Source organism: Lutra lutra, chromosome 1 (genome assembly GCF_902655055.1).
Source record: "Lutra lutra chromosome 1, mLutLut1.2, whole genome shotgun sequence".
Taxonomy (NCBI): Eukaryota; Metazoa; Chordata; class Mammalia; order Carnivora; family Mustelidae; genus Lutra; species Lutra lutra.
The window spans coordinates 123566279-123587512 of NC_062278.1; the positions used below are offsets into that span (position 1 = coordinate 123566279).

General features: G+C 36.6%; 1 protein-coding gene and 1 long non-coding RNA gene across 3 annotated transcripts in view; one reads left to right on the forward strand and one right to left on the reverse strand.

The window, feature by feature from the left end:
• KPNA1 (karyopherin subunit alpha 1) overlaps positions 1-20180 on the forward strand; it is a 66840-nt gene extending 46660 nt beyond the window's left edge. Inside the window, exons 6-14 of the mRNA XM_047735291.1 lie at positions 2596-2727; positions 4012-4100; positions 4436-4535; positions 5138-5301; positions 6067-6145; positions 9973-10098; positions 11760-11887; positions 16119-16297; positions 17597-20180. Of these exons, the coding sequence (XP_047591247.1) occupies positions 2596-2727; positions 4012-4100; positions 4436-4535; positions 5138-5301; positions 6067-6145; positions 9973-10098; positions 11760-11887; positions 16119-16297; positions 17597-17784 (1185 nt within the window). The 3' untranslated portion in view covers positions 17785-20180. The remainder of the gene's footprint in view (positions 1-2595; positions 2728-4011; positions 4101-4435; positions 4536-5137; positions 5302-6066; positions 6146-9972; positions 10099-11759; positions 11888-16118; positions 16298-17596) is intronic.
• The window catches only part of LOC125103606 (uncharacterized), a 27086-nt gene continuing 5852 nt past the window's right edge, over positions 1-21234 (reverse strand). Inside the window, exons 1-2 of one of the 2 annotated variants that reach the window (XR_007128450.1) lie at positions 7201-7443; positions 1-2852 (exon numbers count right to left, since the gene is read on the reverse strand). This is a non-coding gene — a long non-coding RNA (uncharacterized LOC125103606). Of the gene's footprint in view, positions 2853-7200; positions 7444-21234 lie in introns of those variants that run through there. The other variant, XR_007128449.1, reaches the window with a different exon arrangement.

Genomic DNA, 21234 nt, shown 5'->3' on the forward strand with positions numbered 1-21234 from the left:
TTATCATCACTATGTACTTCTTAGTAATAAACATGACTCTGGTACATTCTTCTTTTGCTGAGATAGCCTAATTTCCCTTTTTCTTCCATCCCTGTTCACTTACTCTCTGTTTTCTTACTCATTTTCACTCTGTTTTGCTTTTCCATTTCATTCTCTTAAGTAGCATCTGGAATTCCCTCTCACTTCCTGTGAGACTCCTGGTACTAAATCTCATAAGACAGAGAGCAGCTTCAACTCTCCTGACAGCAATGACTATTCTAATTTTATCTCATTGGTAATTCTTTAATAAGCCTTTATCCATGCAGGTTATTGTTGTCATTTCATTTACATTAGAATCTCATCGCAGTCTGTTTTCTCTTTGACAGAGACTGGTATGTATGCCCATCTCACTCATTCTTCATACACAGCTTTTCCTCACAGTTGTCATTTCTTTGACTTGGTCTCTGCAGTATCTCATGACTCTTTGTTCAACTTGGAGCCTGCCGTCTGGTAGGAAGGTTTGCTTTTGTATTCACATCATCTGTCTCCAAGTTTTAACTCTGCTAGTTAGTTTTCCTAGAAAGCAAAAGAAACTGCATTTTAGGTAAACTGTTTTCTTTTTAGCATCCCCTAAATAATCCGCATATCATTATTTGAAATTTCTTGCGTAGATAGCAAAACTCAAGGAATTGAAAGATTCTTGTCAATGTTACAGGTGTGTGTCTGAGACGAGACTGTGGCTGGGCTTCATAAGCATACTCTATTGGGAGGCTGTAATCTAGTTCTCTGAATGGCTTCATAACATAAATAGATTATTGGCCCTTTTTCTGATAGTTTCCTCATTCATAAACTACCAAAGCCAGACTTCTCTGGGATGTTGTGAGAAACATATGTGAGTAATGCTTTGAAAATACAAAGTACTGAACAAATGTAAGGTTTCAATTCAGACAGATTGAAAAGGCTTTGAGCATGGGTTTCAGGAGTGATTCAGTTATGAACATGGTATGTAATAGAATTTTTATTTTATGATATTCAGTGTTTAGAAGTCTCTTGAACTTCTCTTTTAACAAACTTATCAAAAAGAAAATATTTTCCCTTTAACTGTGGTGCTCCTGGTTTGGACCTCCTTGCTACTGTAATATCATTGTCCAGTTAGGCTGCCTAACCTCTGTACTCATTTGTATTTATCACTTTCATAGGTTTCTTGGAACGTCCCCTTCTTTAGGCATCTACTATTGTGAATTTGCTATCATTCACATGCTTTGGATTATGATAATCAGATTGTCTTTCCATGTCTTCTGCTTTCCTTCCCCCGAATCCAATGATTGATTATTTAGTTTTCCATATGACAGCTGCCTTTCAGTTGACACAAAAGTTCTTTTAGAAGAGTCACAGCTCTTTCAGTGACTTTTTACTGATCTCTCATTCAAGGGACATGCCACTGAATTTTTTTCTGTGTATGTGCTTTATTAAATGCTAAATAGAACAGAATAAGGAAACAAAACTAAAGTTTAGTAAGAATAAGAACTCTTTTAAGTAAATAGAATTTATGAGTTCATTCTTGGATTTCTCCATTTTAGGGTAGAGTCAAATTACTGCACAGATGGACAGATTAGTAAAATGCTGTACTTTTTGTTGGCCATGATTTCTTTCATACTTTCTGTTTACCAGTTTATCAGCCTTAAAGAATGCTCTTTTTAAAAAATCTTATCTCCGGTATGGAGAGGGTGGTTGGGTGGTGGACATTGGGGAGGGTATATGCTATGGTGAGTGCTGTGAAGTGTGTAAGCCTGACAGTTCACAGACCTGTACCCCTGGGGCAAATAATACATTATATGTTAATAAAAATAATTTAAAAAAAATCTTACCTCTGTACTTTAGTTTGGAGCCCTCTCATTTGTCAGCAGCTCTTATGCTCTAATGTTGCCATTTCTATTTGAATGCCAGTTAGCTCCTTTTGGCTCACTTATCATTTAAAATATCTTTGGCCTTTTTCACTGTCCTTGTGTCTTACACATTTTCCATTAAGATCCTCTCCACTTTTCTCTGTCCATCTTATAGAAATTATTTACTTTTTTTAAATTAGATAATATACATGGTTTAAGGCCAAAATGATACATAAGATTTTCTTTCCCATTCACCCTTACCTTTCCATGTAGTTAACAAGTATTTACAGTTTCTTATGACTCGTGCCAGAGATATTCTGTACCATAAGTAAATTAATGCATATATTCCTTCTTAACCCTTTTAGAAAATACAGTATGATCCTATCTTAATGTACACTATTAGGCTTTTTTTTTTTTTTTCCTTTTTTTCATTTGTTTCTTGGGAGATCATTTATGGCAGCATATGAAGCAGTCCCTCATTCTTTTTTTATGTATTATGTCAGCTCTACTTTGGTCTGAAATTTTAGGCCAAATTTTAGACTGAATATTCTAGGTCAAGGTTTTTGTACTGGGAATTCTCCATTTAAAATTGATACAGAATCCATCTGATAGATTGTGTGTAAATACTGATTTCAGATTCTTTTCTTCACATACAGAAAACCTTATTGTTATAGCTAAAAACAAGCTATTAAATGCTCATAATATAATAAAATTATTTTTATCTTTATAGTTTGAATCAGCTTGGGTATTGACAAATATTGCTTCAGGAAATTCTCTTCAGACGCGGATTGTAATTCAGGCAGGAGCTGTGCCTATCTTCATAGAGTTGCTCAGCTCAGAGTTTGAAGATGTCCAGGAGCAGGTAAAAAAATGAAGCAGAGAAGCAGATGAAAGAATACCATTTTTTCCTTTGGTCTTACATTCAGGGCCTCTTTCACCACCTGGCCTTGATAATCCATGATTCATCACAGGGAGTATTCTAGAAATCTAAACCAAAATGGAAAATTTCATAGTGAATGTAGGCAGAATCTCTTCTGGAAACATAAAACCGTTTTCCCCTTCCAACCCTGAATTTTAAAAAAATTCCTATATACTTTTTATTTTAATTTTATTATTATTTTTAAAGATTTTATTTTTTAAGTATTCTATATACCCAGTGTGGGGCTTGAACTCATGAGATCAGCACTTGCATGCTCCACTCACTGAGCCAGCCAGCCACCCCGAGCCCTATATACTTTTTATTTTTTTAAAGATTTATTTATTTTAGAGTGAGAGAGCACATGAGCAAGGGCAGGGGTTGGAGGAAAGGTGGGGGTGGTGGGGGGACAGAGAGAGAATCCCAGGCAGAGACTCCCTGCTGAATGTGGAGCCTGATGAAAGGCTGGATTCCAAGACCCTGAGATCAGGACCTGAGCTGAAATCAAGAGTCAGATGCTTAACTGACTGAGTCACCTAGGCACCCCAGCCCTATATACTTTTTAGATCATATAAGCAGTTACTGAGCATTTACTTGTGGGGATCTCTAGTGTTGATGGAAGGAGCAGGTCTTTGCCACATTTGAGTAGAAAAGGACCTGGAAAACATGAATTTTTTATTATTGCAAACTTTGTCAAATTCATAAATATAAATCATTGCTAAATGAGTATGATTTTCTTCTGCAGCTTGAGGTATAATTTACAGAAAACTGCATTTATTTAAAAAGTACAATTTGATAAGTTTTGACGTATGTATATACCTGTAAAACCATCATCATATTCAAGATATATATCCATTACCCCCAGAAGTTTGACAGCTTTCCGCATTTTGATTGCTTTTAAAATCTCTGTTCACTGTTTTCTTTTGTAAGCAAGCTTAAAATACATTTTTAATCAGCTGAGTATATAAGAACTGGTTCCTCCCTTTAATAAGTTTATACCATGACTGGTCAAATATACAGTTTATAATATGATTGATCTTCTTCCCTCAGTCCCACAACTATTTCATTTGATTCCCTGATAATGAACTTCTATTAGAAGTATTTATAGTGCTTATGTGTATGTTGATTAATTACTATATAATTTTGTAAAGAGTTATTGTGGTGGTTTTGACATCTTTTCTGAGAGAATTATACTACACAACCTATCATTAATGAACAATTCTTTCGCAGGCAGTCTGGGCTCTTGGCAACATTGCTGGAGATAGTACCATGTGCAGGGACTATGTCTTAGACTGCAATATTCTTCCCCCTCTTCTACAGTAAGTTTATTTCTATTATTATTACTATTTTTTGAGTAGTAAAAATATGGAAGTTTCTCAGAAAGTAGTGCATCTTTAGAAATAATTTTGGATTTTCTGTTGTTATTTTTTTATTACAGATACTTTCTTACTAACTTGTTCAGATCATTTCTTCAGGCATTCTGTCTTACTCCAGTGCCAAAATTCTGGATTAGTGCTGTTAAAATTAATTCAGCTTTATTGTTCTAGAGAAAAGCTATTTAAAGACATGTGTTGATCAGTAGCTCTAATATTTATCGTATGCTAGGAGAAAATTAATGTCCATTATATAGTTTACCATTGTATTATACTTATAGGTTATTTTCAAAGCAAAACCGCCTGACCATGACCCGGAATGCAGTATGGGCTTTGTCTAATCTCTGTAGAGGGAAAAGTCCACCTCCAGAATTTGCAAAGGTAAGGATTATGCTTGTGGGAAATGAGCAGAAAAAGTACAATTAAAAGAATGTAGCAGTGAATATTAATGTGAACAGAAAGAGATGATAATTTTTCATAAAATCTAAAATGTTAGAATTTTATCTGTTTCTGGAGAAATAGGGCTTTTTGTTGTTTTTGTTTTTGTTTTTTTTTGGTGTTAATTTGGGATAAATTTTCACTGACCATAAAAAGCTCTAAATTAATCTTAAAACCTAGCATTTTTTATTTATAGCAAAGTATCTAAAAAATTTTTTTAGCTCTACCACTTGTGAAAGTTTCTTTACCTCTTTGGTCCAGAAAGAGTGTGTTTCAACAAGGAACTTCACTCTGAAAATTGGTATATACTTCAGTCTTTGAGATTATTTTCCTTAGTCTCTGACTACCTCATCAAAGTAAATTGCAAGGCACTGACAGCATTCCCAAAGATGGAAATGCCACTTGGCCATTTGCTACTTCATTTCTAGAAGTATTAATCACCCCAGAAGTTACCATCTGTGTGCCTGATTGCCTTTTGGAGTTTCTCTCCTCACTTCTAGCTTTTATTCTGCTAAATTTCATTATCATATCATCTTCCCTTACAGGTTTCCCCCTGTCTGAATGTGCTTTCCTGGCTATTATTTGTCAGTGACACTGATGTACTGGCTGATGCCTGCTGGGCCCTCTCATATCTATCGGATGGACCTAATGATAAAATCCAAGCCGTCATTGATGCTGGAGTATGTAGGAGACTTGTGGAGCTGTTGATGTAAGATATCTAAAGCGTGTCTCTTCTTTTGTCCTTGTATTAGTTTATTAGTTTTCTAGATACTGATAAATATTAATACGTTATACTGATTTACTGTGCTTTGGGCTGCTCTCTTTTGTTACTTATATTGATATCTAGTCTGTTTGTTTTGAGGCTTATATAAAGAACAGCTCTTTCTTTTGCTGTGAACAGTCTTTCAGCAGGAACATTTGGAAAACTCTCATCTGTGTAATTAATGTTTAATGACCTGAGCCCAGCCTCAGGATAGATAGCAAAAGGCATATTGCCACTTAAAAGAGTCGATCCTGAAGCACCTGGGTGGCTCAGTCAGTTAAATGTCTAACTCTTGATTTGGGCATAGGTCACGATCTGAAGGTGTTTAGATGAGCCCTGCGTTGAGCTGTGCACTGGGCATGGAGGCTGCTGAAGTTTTCTCTCCCTCACCCTCTGCTGCCCTTCCCCGTTTAAATTAAAGTAAAGAGGAAGTGAAAACTACATTAATGAGAGGAAAATCTTATAATCCAGGTGATAGAATACTTGGGAAAGATTATTAAGATTTGTAGTTTTTATCCAAAAATAATAAAGGCAGAGAGAGCTCTCCCAGGGAATACCAAACCCATCCTCTCAGGGTTCCCTTGAGAACCACCACAGACAGGTAACTTTGTGCTTTAAAGTTACGTCGTATTATTTGGTTTAGATTTCAGCCCTAAAGAAAAGAGACTAAGGATAGAACTGTTGGATTAATATTTCTTTTTATGGTTGCAGGCATAATGATTATAAGGTGGTTTCTCCTGCTTTGCGGGCTGTGGGAAACATTGTCACAGGTGATGATATTCAGACGCAGGTATGAATAAATGGTAACTTTTTTTTTTTTTTCTTTCAGAAACGGTACATTGAACCCCATGGTTATGTTACTATTAAGAGTATTTAACTCCATGTTATTAGGGAGAATTGACACTGTTTCATTAATGTTTGTTAAAAAGGTTGCCTTGGCTACTTTCAGTACCCTCACTGGCTCTATTTTGACCTATTGCTATTACAGCAGTTTTGGGTTCCCCTTTGGTTATTCAGTTTATTTCCCACTACTGCTTCTACTTGAAGTGGTTCTTGTCAGAGCCTTGAGTAACATCTTTTCTCTGTCATCTTCATTTCGTCTTTAATATCTTCCTTTTCTCTGCACATGGTAAATCTCCAATGTGATGAGGAGTCTTCCTTGTTCTTAATGTCACCCCTCCCCACTCCATTCAGCTTTTGTATCAAGATATATTCACAGTGGATTTTTCTAAGTATTTTTCTTTATCCCTCATATGCTTTGGCCTTGTCTTTAACATTCTTTTCCTAGGCTTCCATGGTGTTTAAGTGTTTTGGGTCTCCTGCTTCACTGACCATTTCTCCTTAGTAAGCTCCTTTTCCTGTTCTTTCTTGTTTGTGGGATTATCCCCTGAAGGGGATATTCATTGATCTTATTTATAACTTCAGCCATCCCCCTGGTGCAGCTTGATTGAGAACTCAGACTCAGGTTTTCGCCTTAGCGCTTAGCCAGTCCTGACTCGCAGGAAGGCAATTTAATGCCTGCACTTTTCTAATCCCTAAAATTTTGATTTGTACTTGAAGGTGTCTTCCAGTTCTAATACTTACTTTAAATTTATGCTGTCCAGAAGGGAACTCATTATTTTCCCTGGTATATCTGGACCTCTGCTTATTTATGTTACCGCCCTCAGTGAATGAGGACACCAACAGTTGACCATGTCCAAAACCTGTACATTAGCTCTCTCATTAGTCATTAAGTGCCATCCCTCCTCATCCTTTGCAATGCTTAGTTCAGACATTTCTTGTTCCATTCTTGTATCACCAGAAGGATGCTTGCAAAATGCAAACTTCATCAGGTCATTCTCTTACCTAAAATCTTTTTATGGTCCCCTATTGTCCTTTGAGGGTGTTTGAGATCCCTTAAAATGTGGCACACCTGTTTAATGGAATGCTGTGCAACAGAATGAGGAAGCTCTTAAGCACTGATACAGAGATATCTCTAGGTTACATCATTTAAAAAGAAAAATAGGCAGAAAGTGTATAGAATCTGTTACTATTTATATAAAAGGAGGCAGGGAGGAGAAGAGAAAAAACCCAACATATATCCTTGATTATATTTGCATAAAATTTCTCTGGCAGGAAACTGATAACATTGGTTGTCTCTGTGGAGACCTGGGTTGCTGGGGTACAGGAATGGAAAGGAAGCTTTTGCCTCTGTAGTCCTTTATTTGCTACTCATAAAAAGTTTGTCTTTCCCTCCCCATACCTTGCTCTGTGCTTTTGCCATGTTTATTCCTTGAATTCACTAGGACTATACTCAGCCCTAAGTTTTAACACACACTTGCTTCCCTCTGCACCAAACATAGGCTTGCATCCCCATCCCTGCTCTTAACCACTCCCGCACATGAATCCACACTCTGCCACTAATGTCCTCTCATTCTTCAGGTCTTCCCATTAATATTATTTTCTCTGAGAGGCTTTGTTTGCTACCAGACTCTTAAGGTAGGTGTGCCTTCTTTTGTTTCATCCGTCATAGCACATGCCACACTGTATCCTAACTGCCTAATTATTAGATTGTGAGCTTCTAGAGAGGGAGTGGTGTCAGTCTCGTTCATTTTTGTCCTTCTGTAGTCTTAATAGTTCCTGGCACAATATAGAAGGACTCAAAAATTACTGAATGAAGGAAGTTCTGTATCTATACATCCAGTTCTGATGTCCCTCAAGTACTGCTTCTGGATCTCCAATAGCCTATTAGATATTTCTGCTTGTGTGTCTCACATTTGTATCTCTCACAGTTTATCTTCTTCCCCCCCAGAAGTCTGGTTCCAAGTCTTTTTTTTTTTTTTTTTTTTTTTTTCCCATTTCAGTTAATGAGGTAACTATTCAACTGCCCCCGCCTTTGAAACTTTGCATTCATATATGGTGTCTCCATCTCTCGTTGATTCTTAGTGTCTCAATATCTTCATCTAATTACCTTAGTTTGGTCTATGTTTTCTCACACACAAGGGTCACTGCTTACCTACCTGATTTATCTTCCTAGTCTCCCCAGCATTTACCCCTCTCATTTGACTCTTCCTAGTAATAGTTTAATCCTTCCTACAACAACCTTGTTCACATTACCTTCTGAAAACAGTGAACTTCTTTAATGATTATGGGATAAAGAATCTTGAAAGACAAAAGGATTTGTACTTCAGGATATTAACCTCTTTCTTGTAGCCTACTGTTAATTTTGGGGTCAATGAACTCTTCCTTAATCAAGCCTTACTGCTCTATTCTTTCCTTATTTTGGTACTTTGTGGTAGCTTGTCTCAGCACTTTTTCATTGCCAGCCTTTCTTATCTGCTGTGTCCTCCCTCTTCTTTGTTTATGAAATCCTATCTGTGTTTCAAGGCACTTCCCCCAACCCCACAAAGTCTTTTTTCCTGATCACTCCGAGGGTATTGTCTTTAACTGGTGACAGGTTTATTATTATTTTTTTGGCATGTGTATTTTCTAAATCACATCTTTGGCATTTAAAAAATTGCTTTGTGATATATTTTATACTGTTAAAATTGTGTTTCTTTAACCACATGTTTTATTATTTTTTGAGCTGTATTAGGCAGAAATGGCTTCATTTAATTTGCATTTCTTTCATTACTTGTGAGGGAGGTAATCTATTAAAATTGTTTCTTTTAACAGTTTACATATTAAAGACAGCAATCCTTTTATCTGTTGAAAATTTTTTTTACATTATGTAGTGTGCGTTTTAATTTTTTTTTTGACATGCAAATATTTGATGAAGTTTTATTTTCCCCTGTAATTTCATCCATTGTTTTTATGCTTGTAAAGTCCTTTACTATCCCCAAACCAGTTATTTACTGGTATTTCTTTGTTTTTTGGTGTGTTTGTATGTGTACTCTTTAAATTAGTTGTGGGTTTATTTTGGTAATGGGTTAAGAATTGGACTTTCTAAAAAGTACTTTTTAAAAATAAAGAATGTCTTTCAACTAGTTAACCTCTGGAGGAACTTTATTATATATTTAATTCCTTATAAAGACCTGCATTAGTTTCTGGACTAGATGCCTGTTCTTTTACTGTTACTCAGTGATTGATTCTTGAGCCTACCATGTACTCCTTCAGTCATTGTAACTTAACGAGTTTAGTTTTGGTAGACTAGATCTCCTTCATGTGTCTTTGTCTTACTCTCCCTCCCCTTTGTAAGCTGTTTGAAAGCTGGAGACATATCCTGCCTTTCTGTCCTCTGAAGCACTTGGTGTACTTTAGTAAGTGGGTATTTGTTGATTGACGACCAGGTAGAGTGTTACCAGAAGACTTAAAAATCTGAGACCACTTCTGAATTTCTGGCCACTTGATCTATTCACCCACCCAAAAGACTTTTTCATTCCTATGAGGATAGGAAGGTGAAGGATTAATACATTATTATGCCTTATGAGGTAGCAGTTATACTATTGTAATGTGTATAACAAAACTGCTTTGATAATCTTAGAAACTAATACTTATTGGCACCAATACTTTTTTACATGTATAAAGTTATTTCTTACTAAAATTTCAAGGGGAGACATTATTTCTTTGCTTATATTATTCTTAAAAATTTACCTCTGTTTGGTCAATAGAGAGTAAGCTTCAAACTTTTCTGTTTAGGTAATTTTGAATTGCTCAGCTCTGCAGAGTTTATTGCATTTGCTGAGTAGCCCAAAGGAATCTATCAAAAAGGAAGCATGTTGGACAATATCTAATATCACAGCTGGAAATAGAGCACAGATTCAGGTAATCCCATAGCATCTGTCTTTTTTCTTCTATTTTTATTTTTAGGTTTTAGGTTTTTTTCAGTTAGCCTTAAATTTTTTTTTCGTTACTACCTTGGAGACCATGAACTTCCAACACTGTTGTCTTGTTTACTTTTTTTTAAAATTTTAACCTACCTTACAAAAGTTCAGACTTTTGAAACTTTGGTTTTTTCCCTTTGCCTTCAATATTTGATGATTTGCCGAGACCCAACAGATAGTGTCTTACATTTTCGAAAGGTTTTGATGATGTTTATGCTAAACAGCTTGACTTTACTCTTGCCAAATAAGATTTTTTTTCTAGTAGACCCATGTATTGGGCAATTTCAGTTTTTTATAAAACCTTTGGGGACCCATTTTTCTCTAAATGGTTATCTGCCTTTTCATTTTATTCTTCTTTTAGGTGGGAAAGTAACCCCAGTGGAAGATAAAGCCAGCAGTGGGCTGAAGGTCACCATAGGTCCTAAGAAAGGCTAAACAACTGGTTATGAAAGATAAAACACAGACCTATGGGACTTTGAGCTGAGTGGAATCAGAGAGGTTATCTCTTCCAGTATTCTCTTTTAAGGATGAAACTGAGGATCAGAGAAAGTGATTTGCTCAAGGACACCCCTAGTAAATGACAGGATCGAGATGAAGTATCTTTCCACTAACTTTGCTGACTTTCTTTACCAGTATAACAGAGTTCTTGATCAGGAAACCGTGGTTGATGAATCATTAAATTCTACTCCTGAAACCAATATTACACTATATGTTAACTAACTAGAATTTAAATAAAAACTGGAAACAAAACAAAAAAAGCATGGTTAGTCATCCCCAGAATGCTGCCAGGGACTGAGATTGGTAGCTATTAACAGTACATACGAGGTGGTTTAAGCTATAGTTGATTGCCTGCTACTATCAGGCTCTCATGTAGAATTTCTCAGTTTCTTGGTAGAGGAAATGATACAAAACCCATTTTAGGTTTTGAACTTAGGAGAAAAATGAGGCAGATTGGTTTAGTATTCATATACGAGGGGGAAGTGAGTGAAAGTACTCTGTCCAACTACAGGCTATGCTGGTAATCTGGGTGGGAGGTGGTAGGTTGGAATAGGATCCGGATGTTTTAAATATAGAATGTAAAGGAGACTTAGTGACTGATAATATTTAGAATAAGTAAATACAGAAAGAGCCTTTGTAAATACAAAAAGAGGTTTGAGAGGAGACCTTATGTAGATGGTGGATGAGGTTTAAAGTGGTTAGCAGATCTAAAGCAAGCTGTTGGCCACCATGGGCTGGGGCACCCAAAAGTGAGGACTGGAGGGTTACAATACATGTGTCAGAGTTGGATGCTGTGAAAGAAATGACACTAGCAGAGGAACAGAAAATTGAACTTTTATAATTTATTACTGTGGGTGGAACAAGAGAGGACAATCAAAGAGAAAAGAACTCAAGGAAAAACTAAGAGATTATAAGATCCCAGACTCCAGGGAGTGTTACCAGTGATACCAAGTATGGTTGAAAGGTTATGGGTAAGCGAATTTAACTCCTTCCAGTTAATTTTTAACAGGGGGAGGGGTGTCATTAGTGAAGCCAGCTATAAAGTTATAATTAGCATCATGAACATTTTTGAAATTTGTAATTTCCCTTTGCATTTAATTTCAGACTGTGATAGATGCCAACATTTTTCCAGCCCTCATTAGTATATTACAGACTGCTGAGTTTCGGACAAGGAAAGAAGCAGCTTGGGCCATCACAAATGCAACTTCTGGAGGATCAGCTGAACAGATCAAGTAAGTACTAGTTAGGTAGCATCTTGTAAATTAAAGGAAAAATCAGGTCTGCTAGTTAACGAATGCTCAGTTCTCTAACCTCTTAGAAGATTGTTCTGAGTTTCATAACTAGACTCAAATGTGTATTTAATTTTTCTCCCATTCCTTCCTGCTGAAATAATTCCTACTATAAATTCCAAGGTAATAGAAGTAAGGCACAGTTGAGGTTTGAGAGAAAAGAAGTATTGATGGGGTGGCTTTAGCCTAATCTGGAGCTTTTTGATCAGAAAAATCTTGGGTAGTCTAGAAGGTTAGTAGAGTCCTTAGAGTCCAACTTTGGTATTTAACTTTTGCTATTTTAGTTTAGATGTCTTAATAGATTTCGATCAGACTTTGTAAGAGAGGTATATCTGAGAATAAAATGCCAAATTCACTAGAGTCAGTGGATCCTAAATTCCTGTAATGTTCAGTAAAGGGAGAGAGCTGTAGTAGCTTGAGACTTAAATGGCCCCTTGGGTGGTTTATAATCTTAATGGCTAGAGAAGGCATAAATATGGATAGGAATCAGTTCCTCAAAGAAAACATCATATACTTATTAAATGTTAAACTATGGACATTCAGTTTTTCAATTAAAAGATTAATGATGAAGAGAAAAAATGGAACTTAGACTCTTCTTAGCCTGCCTTAACTTTCTTTATGGGGAATTCAGATGAGGGGAAGGTGCTTTTAAATGAACATGAAGTTATAACCCTTTCTTTATATATACTATCAGAACGATACAGCTGCTTCTTGTATTGTTGCTTTGTGGGTTAAGTGTTGGTACTAATTAACCAATACTAATTTTTAGGTCTCTGTAGGAATGTAAAAGGTAGTCCTAACATTTCAGAAGTTGATTAGGTAGAGAAGGTAACTGTGTACCTAAAATAATAAATTAACACTGCAGATAGCTGTTTTAGTAAAGTTCATCATGGACAGGTTTTCAAGGAAGACTAAGTGGTCTTCAGAGGCATTTTGTATGAGATTAAGGTCTTTTTTAACCTCCTAAGATTCTGGTTCTGGGGTACTATGATTATGCCATCACTGGTAATGACATTTATCCCAGTAATGGTAGTAGAAGTACTGTAGAAGTTATAATATGGTTTCTTAACTGAAGTGGTTAAACTATACACATATTTTTAAAACATTTTTAAAATACTGTGGTAGATTTCATCAGAAAGTGTTCAGGGGTATTTTGCTTTGTTAGAGAAGAACAGAAAGGCTCCTTCACTATTCCTTTTTAAAATTCAGCATAGCTGTTTATATTAATGAAGTTCATTATCAATCTCCTAGCAGTTTCTTCTTAACCAGATGAAGAGTTATCTTGAAAAATATTACAAAAAATTACAGTCCAAATTATAGAAAATAAACTGACTTTATCAGTGATAAAAGACATCTGTGTGGATTTGCTTATTCTTATTGAGTAGACAAGACTTAAATCCAAGAACCAACTAGAGTAACTTAGGCAATATTCATAATTTTAGGTTAAGTATAATTTTAGGTTAAAGAATAAATGTCATTCTTAAGAACCTGTAGATTAGCATTTGATTATATTTAGCCTAAAGATTTAAAGCTTTTTTAAAAAAAGAATTTTTTTAAAAAAGATTTTATTTATTCGAGAGAGAGAGCTATCACAGAGGGAGAGGGACAGGGACAAGCAGATGCCCTGCTGAGTGGAGAGCGCATCGTGGGGCTTTTTCCCAGGGCCCTGAGATCATGACCAGAAATGAAGGCAGATGTTCAACCAACTGGGCCACCCAGGCACCCTACTATAAATTGTTCTTTTGCAAGATGAGGAATTAAGTAATTGATGGGCTTTGGAAACTGGGATGAAGGCCTTAGTCTTTTTTTTTTTTTTCTTTTTAAGATTTTTATTTATTTATTTGACAGAGAGAGAGAGAGAGACCGAGAGCAGGAACACAAGTAGGGGGAGTAGTAGAGGGAAAGCAGGCCTCCTGCTGAGCAGTGAGCCTGATGGGGGCTCAGTCCCAGAATCCTGGGATCATGACCTGAGCCGAAGGCAGAAGCTTAACCGCTGAGCCAGCCAGGCGCCCCAGAAGGCCTTCGACTTGAGTATTGGGAAGACTCAGTGTCTTTAGCCTTGAGAGTAATATGAAGAACATAATATTTTGGAGGAGGAAAGAGCAATTAAGATGCCATTACAGTAGTTAGTGTATGGCCAGGATTAACGTAATAGTTGTAGCATGAGATAACAAGTCTCAGTACAGGAAAGAAGGATCTGCAGGACTTGCTGGCAGGCTTTAAGTAGCAAGGAAAAGGAAGGTCCAAGGTAACTAGGGAAAATGGTAGGTGTATTTAATTAGGACACAGAGGAAGCAATAGTAGGATATAATAGTGGTGGTTAATCTCTGTGTACTTTTCCTTTATGCTTTTCTGTTTTTCAAATCTGTAACTAACATTTATAATCGTAAAATAGGCTTGGTTTTTGTTTTTTTTTAAAGATTTATTTATGTGAGAGAGAGAGTGAGTGCGAGTAAGGGGAGGGGCAGAAGGTAGAGAGGGGCAGAGAAGCAGATGCCCCACTGAGTGCAGAGCTTGATCCCAGGATCCTGAGATCATGATGAGAGCTGAAAACTTTTTGTGTTGTATACAGTTTTTGTGTTGTTTAATTCTATAGGTATTGGAATGGTAGAAATAGGACCGTTGTAGCATTCTACAGAATAGTTCTACTATACTTTTTTTTTTTTAAGATTTATTTATTTATTTATTTGACAGACAGATCACAAGTAGGCAGACAGGCAGGCAGAGAGAGAGGAGGAAGCAAGCTCCCTGCTGAGCAGAGAGCCCGACTTGGGGCTTGATCCCAGGACTCTGGGATCATGACCAGAGCAGAAGGCAGAGGCTTAACCCACTGAACCACCCAGGCGCCCCAGAATAGTTCTACTTTAAAAAAAAAAAAAAAAAAAAAAAAGAATAGTTCTACAGTATGATTCCGTCAGCTTCACCTGTTTCTCACTAGTCCTCTACCCCCACAGCTCATTATCTCTGGCAACCACTATACTTTTTTGTTTGTTTGTTTGTTTGTTTTTTTAAGGGAGAGGGGCAGGGGGTGAGGCTGAGAAAAAATCTTAAGCAGGTTCCATGCCAAGGGTGGAGCCGGCACAGGACTGAGCTGAAATCAAGAGTCAGATGTTTAACCAACTGAGCCACCCAGGGACCCCACTTTTTATTGTCTTTATAAAAGTTTGTCTTTTCCAGAATGTCATGTGTTTGGAATCATATAGTGTGGAGTCTTTTCAGACTGCTCCTTCATACACTTAGCATGTCCTTAAGTTTTCTTTCATGTCTTTTCATGGCTTGATAGTGCATTTCTTTTTATCACTGACTAATAGTCCATTGTCTGGATATACTACAGTTTATCCATTAGCCTGTTTAAGAACATCTTGGTTGCTTCTGGTTTTTTGGCAGTTACAAATAAATCTGTTATAAATATCTGTGTATAGGTTTTGGTGTGTACCTAAGTTTTCATCTCAATTGGGTGAATGTCCACAGTATGATTGCTGGATTATACAGAAAGCTTTATAAAAAAAACCTGCCAAGCTGTCTTCAAAAGTGATTATCCCATGTCACATTCCCACCAGCAAGAAAATGAGAGTTCCTGTTGCCCCTCATTCTTGTCAGCTGTTGGTATTGTCCATTGTTTTGCATTTTAGCCATTTTAATAGGTGTGGTATCACTGTTTTAATTTGCAGTCCCCTGATGACATTTATTAATGATGTTGAGCATCTTTTCATATTTAATTTGCCATCAGATCTTTGGTGAAATGTATGTTCATATCCTTTGCCCATTTTTAAATTGAGTTATTTGTTTTCTTGGAGTTTTAAGAGATCTTTGTACAAAATAGAATTGGCCTGTTGGGCCTCTCGTGCCTTTAGCCCCTGTTTCAGAGGTGTGGTTCTACAGAAACAAAGATGAAATTAGTCAGAAGTATACTGTTTTGATGAGTTGCTCATATTCAGAGTAAGAGGGTATTCAGTTTCTTGGAATCCAGTAATTGTGGAGGGGGAAAAGTGGAGATGGTGTTAGAGAATTGGTTTTGTTTCATTTATTGGTAGCTTTGTGGTAAGATGTGGCCTATATGGTTGAATGGATGCTTATTTTTATCTCTCCAGTTTGAGGATGACCCACTTACTTCATTAAAGTTTTATGAAATTGAATGCTTTGTTTGACTAAATTGTTCTTTGTATTAATTTAGGTACCTCGTAGAACTTGGTTGTATCAAGCCACTTTGTGATCTCCTCACGGTCATGGACTCTAAGATTGTACAGGTTGCCCTGAATGGCTTGGAAAATATCCTGAGGCTTGGAGAACAAGAAGCCAAAAGGAACGGCACTGGCATTAACCCTTACTGTGCTTTGATTGAAGAAGCATATGGTAAGATAGAGTGTTTAGTAGATGTCCTGAAATTATATTTTTCTTCTTGGTTTTCTGACTTGTCCGTATCTGTCCATGAGCACAAACTCATATGAAAAATTTATTCTCTTATGAATAATAACATTTAGTAGGTAGAATGATTAGAAAAGAATATGCATTAATTGTACAGAGAAGTGAGTACCCTTCAGTTTAGCCATTTTTACACTGAGCTTTAAAGGATATTCCCAGTTCCTAGACTCTGCTTGCCCTTGTGGGTGCTCTTATATTCTTACTAGTCCATCTGAGCCTCAAGAACATCTGCATCTACTGTAGATGATGCCGGATTCTACTCCTTTTCTCTTGTAAGGTTTAGAGGTCTCATTTTGAAGAGTCACTATTTGCCTTTTGGTTTCTTCATTCTTCCAGTCTCAGTGTTAACTTGGTTACTTGTTTACTTATGTAGGTTTTAGTTCCCTAAGTGATTTTAATACCTAGGGTTGAAAACCACTACTCTAGAGTTTGTTTATTCCTAACGTTGGAATTAGGGATCATAGGGTATGTTTGTCTTCCCGTTTATCAGATAATACAGAACTGATTGTATCAAAGTGATTTCTAACAAATTACCATTAAAAAAAAACCTTACAGTTCCTCTACCTGCAGATATTTCTCCACAGAAATAACTTAATTTTTTGAAGTATATATATTTTTTAACATGGCGATGTGTATGAATATGTATTTTTTTCTTTGAGCAATATTAACATTTATTTCCAGTATGGCTATAGTGATTAGGTTGCTTATGGCTGCTTACTTAAGTAAAAGAAAAACCTAGCTCAGATGGGCTTAAACTTAGTAAAGGGAATATGTTGGCTAGTTGTTCTAGTTGGACTTCTTAGTTTAAGCAGTAGAAATTGACTCTGGCTATTTTAAGGGTATTATATACATTTGCTGACATACTGGATAGCTCAGAATTTAGGATTAGAGCCAAGAATTAATTAGGTCATAGATACAGGTCAAAAGGAACACTTCTGCTACTGGCCTTAGCCACTGGATGATGTGTGAAGACTGTTAGAGAAATTGCTGCTTCTGGGGACTGATTGTTGCTTGCATTGTTTAAGATGTCATTTTGTAATACGAGCATTCAGATATAATCCCATTGACACTTTCTATGCTGTTACAAAATACTCACAAGATATAGAGAAGAAAATCTTCCTTTACAATAAGGAGGCATGGCAAAATACAGTTTCATTGGCATTTCCAACAGATACATACAAAAAATAAATATGTACACAGACACAGATTCTTCTTTATTCTTCATTCTAGGTCTGGATAAAATTGAGTTCTTACAGAGTCATGAAAACCAGGAGATCTACCAGAAGGCCTTTGATCTTATCGAGCATTACTTTGGGACCGAGGATGAGGACAGCAGCATTGCGCCCCAGGTTGACCTTAGTCAGCAGCAGTACATCTTCCAGCAGTGTGAGGCTCCTATGGAAGGTTTCCAGCTTTGAAGCAATACTCTGCTTTCATGTTCCTGTGTCAGACCAGGCTACCCAGTCAAGTCCTCTTGTGGAGCCTACAGTCCTCATGGAGCTAACTTCTCAAATGTTTTCCATAATACTGTTTGCGCTCATTTGCTTGCCTTGCGCACCTGCTCTCTTACACACATCTGGAAAACCTCTGGCTCTCTGTGGTGGAATACCCTTCTAATAAAAAGGGTAACCAGAACGGCCCACTCTCACGGAAAATCCCTAGGCTTTGGAGATCCGCACTTATATATTATAAGAGTCATGGGATTATACACATATTAATGTGGCTCCCTGTCTTTGTGGGGGAAAAAGAGGACTCCTCCTCATTCCCTTTAAAGTGGGGAAAAACACTGATATTAAAAGATGAGACTAAACCTTTATCTTGAATTTCACACAACTACTTGCAACAAGGGGAGATGTTTAGACCTGTTGTGTACACTTCAGAGTACTTCTCGTGAGTTCTTCCACAGTGAACCCTTGGATTACCTGGTGGCTTTTCTAGCCAAATTTGCATTAATCCTTACTGAGACTGGATGGTTTTCTTTCCTCTATTGGCGCCATTCTTCACAGATATTAAAGTTAAACCATCCGCTCCCTCACCTTCAGCCTTCAGTGAATGTGCTTTCTAGTTGTCAGGAATGCTGAAGAATTAACACTTTGACTCTTAAATGTGATACTGGTTTGAAGATTCCCTTAGAGCAGAAAGGAGAGGGGCACATTAATTTGTATGGCTATTGCTTCTCTTTGGTCTTATGTGTCTTAAGATTTGGAAGTGGTTCAGTTTTAATTCTGGTATGAAGATTTAGAATCCTTAGTAATCAAAACAATATCCTGTAATTCAGTAAAAAGGTAAAAAAACAAAAACAAAAACAAAAAATCCCTCCAATTTCCCCAGACTCAACCAGTGTGACTAGAGGCTGTGTTTCTGCATTAAAACAAATGTTTCAGGCTTTGTGGTCCTGATTAAGGTCCTCATTAAATTGGAGTTCACCCTAGGTGCTTTTCCCCACTGTGACTGGCAGATAACACATACTTTTAAAGGTTAGTTAGGGAAACCTTTTTTCATAGCCCAGTGCAGCTTGATTCTAATGTATTCATGCTACACACATGATCCTTTTAATGTAGCATCCTTTCTTAAACAAATAAACATCTTCTCAACATGACCTGTTCAACCCAAATAAGGGCAGGGATTTTTTTTTTTTTTTAAATAACCTCATTGTTCCCTAATCATTTCATCTACTAGCACTGCCCAGTGAAGTTGCCCCATAAAATGAAAAGTTTCTACCTTCTGGCTCATTTAATGATAACTGCAATGTATCTGCAAATGGCGCTTCCAGTACTGTCTTCAGTGATCCACATTTGTGCTTGGACTGGAATGAAAATATAAGCTTAATTGCCAAGAGAACTGCAACTGAGTTCAATACGACTTCTTGGTGCTAGTTGGCCATCTTGGCTCAATGTTGGGACACACTATCAGAGAAGATTTTTTTGTTGATATGCTGTTCAAAATGAATTCTGAAGGAAAAGTTGCTCACTTCTGTTTCAGAGAAATATCCTTTTAAGCCTCTTTAATCTTGTCCTCTTCTAGAATTCATTATAACCCCAAAATGTAACTCTTTGGAAGTTCCCCTGACAGGTTATTAAGCATCTCTGGTAAATCCTGCTGAATGTTAGGGATATTCAGAGCTTTCATACCTCATCATGTTGTTATTTAAACAGCCAACTTAGGTGACCTGATTTAAACTTTAAAAAAGTCCACTTCATTCAAAGTAGAAAGATACAAAGACAAAGCACGTTTATCAGCCAAGTGTGTGACGCATTCTTCGCATCTAGTCTGTAGTTGTGTCTGTGCTCTGGATGGATACCGTCTGCCTGTTACTGATGGAGCAGCCACTGCAAAACTAGTCAACTCCCATCTATAACTTTTTCTAGTGCTGCTTTGTGCTGAAAGGACATTTTAGTTTACTGCACTTGACCTGTAAAAGACTTTGATTCTTTGTAATTTTAGGGACAAATTAGGTGGTTAATTTAAAGAAAGACTTTAAATTTTGCCTTTACATCACATTAAAATATAACTTCTTTCAGAAGGGTAATAGAAGCACTGATTCATAGTAAAAATCTTGTTTTTAGCTTTGATTTTTCTTGTGGCTGAGTTTTTTTAACCTGTACATCACTGGTAACACATCATTTCTCTAGGATGTTTTAAATTATGTACCTTCTGCTGGATAATTTTAAAAATTCATTTTTGGTAAACCAATTTGAATGGAAAAAGGATAAAGCACACCAAGTTGTTTCCCTGGGTTAGTAAGAAGAGTGTACATCGGGAGTTTTGCATTTGCAGGTGTCTCAGTGAATGCATTAAAGTCCATTTAACTATTTTGGTCTGTTTTCTATTGAAAACAGGAATTTATCTTGTTCCTGTCCTGGAAGTTCATGAGAGATTAGCTAAATTTTTTTTGCAATAAAATATTCTTAATATAAAAATTGGAATTAACTGAAAGTTAAATCCCAGCATAACAGTTTGAACTGATAAAGCAGCCCTTTTGTTTACAGAAATGAGACTTTAGGAGGTAACTGAGTCCTAAGTTTAGTTCTCTGGCTGGCAGATTCTATTAATTTACACTGCATTTACTGAAACCCTATCACTAAGATGTTAGCTATTACAGAACTGTGTTAATTTCAACACAAGAAAACTCTTCTGCAATATATACTAATCTGGGGGGAAAGTAGCTTGATTATCCACCCCCTCCCTTTTTCCTCCTCCACATTTTCAAAGTATATTCTTTGAAATGAAAACTTAGGTGGAGGAAAAAAGGCACTGAAAGCATTTAGGATATAAAGGCACCCTGTATTTGAAGGACCAGCAGGGTAGATATGGTTAGATTGAGAAATACCAGAAAAGGAAAAGAGATTAAGGAGAGAGTTTTCTGTGGAACATTTTAACTCCTCTTCTTGTCACTACGTAGGGCGCCTTTTTAAACCTTTGTCAGCTACACTGTTTCTGAAAATTACTGCCCTAGGATTGTCTTGTGCCAGATAAAGCTAAATGGGCTCTGAGCCACTTTTTCATACTGTCACAAATACAAGCAATGACAATTACCCCATAGCAAATTTGAATTATTATTCCAGATTGTTGCTGATTTTGCATGAGGAAAAAAGTATGTAACATATTTTAGAAACCAAATTTTGTCAGTTAAATCCTGTTTTATGTGGCCACTCACAGGCAACTTTGAATTTACTTTCCAGTGCCAAACAAACATTTATTTATAATCCCTCAATTAATTTGCATTACAATTTGCATTATAAAAGGGTTTTTCTCAAGTTGAAAGATTTTTCTTTCTTGCTTAATTAGTTTTGTGACATTTTTTCTATCAATAGGCAAGTCATTGCATGTTGATGTTTTAGGGCTTGTGGATACATATATATATATAT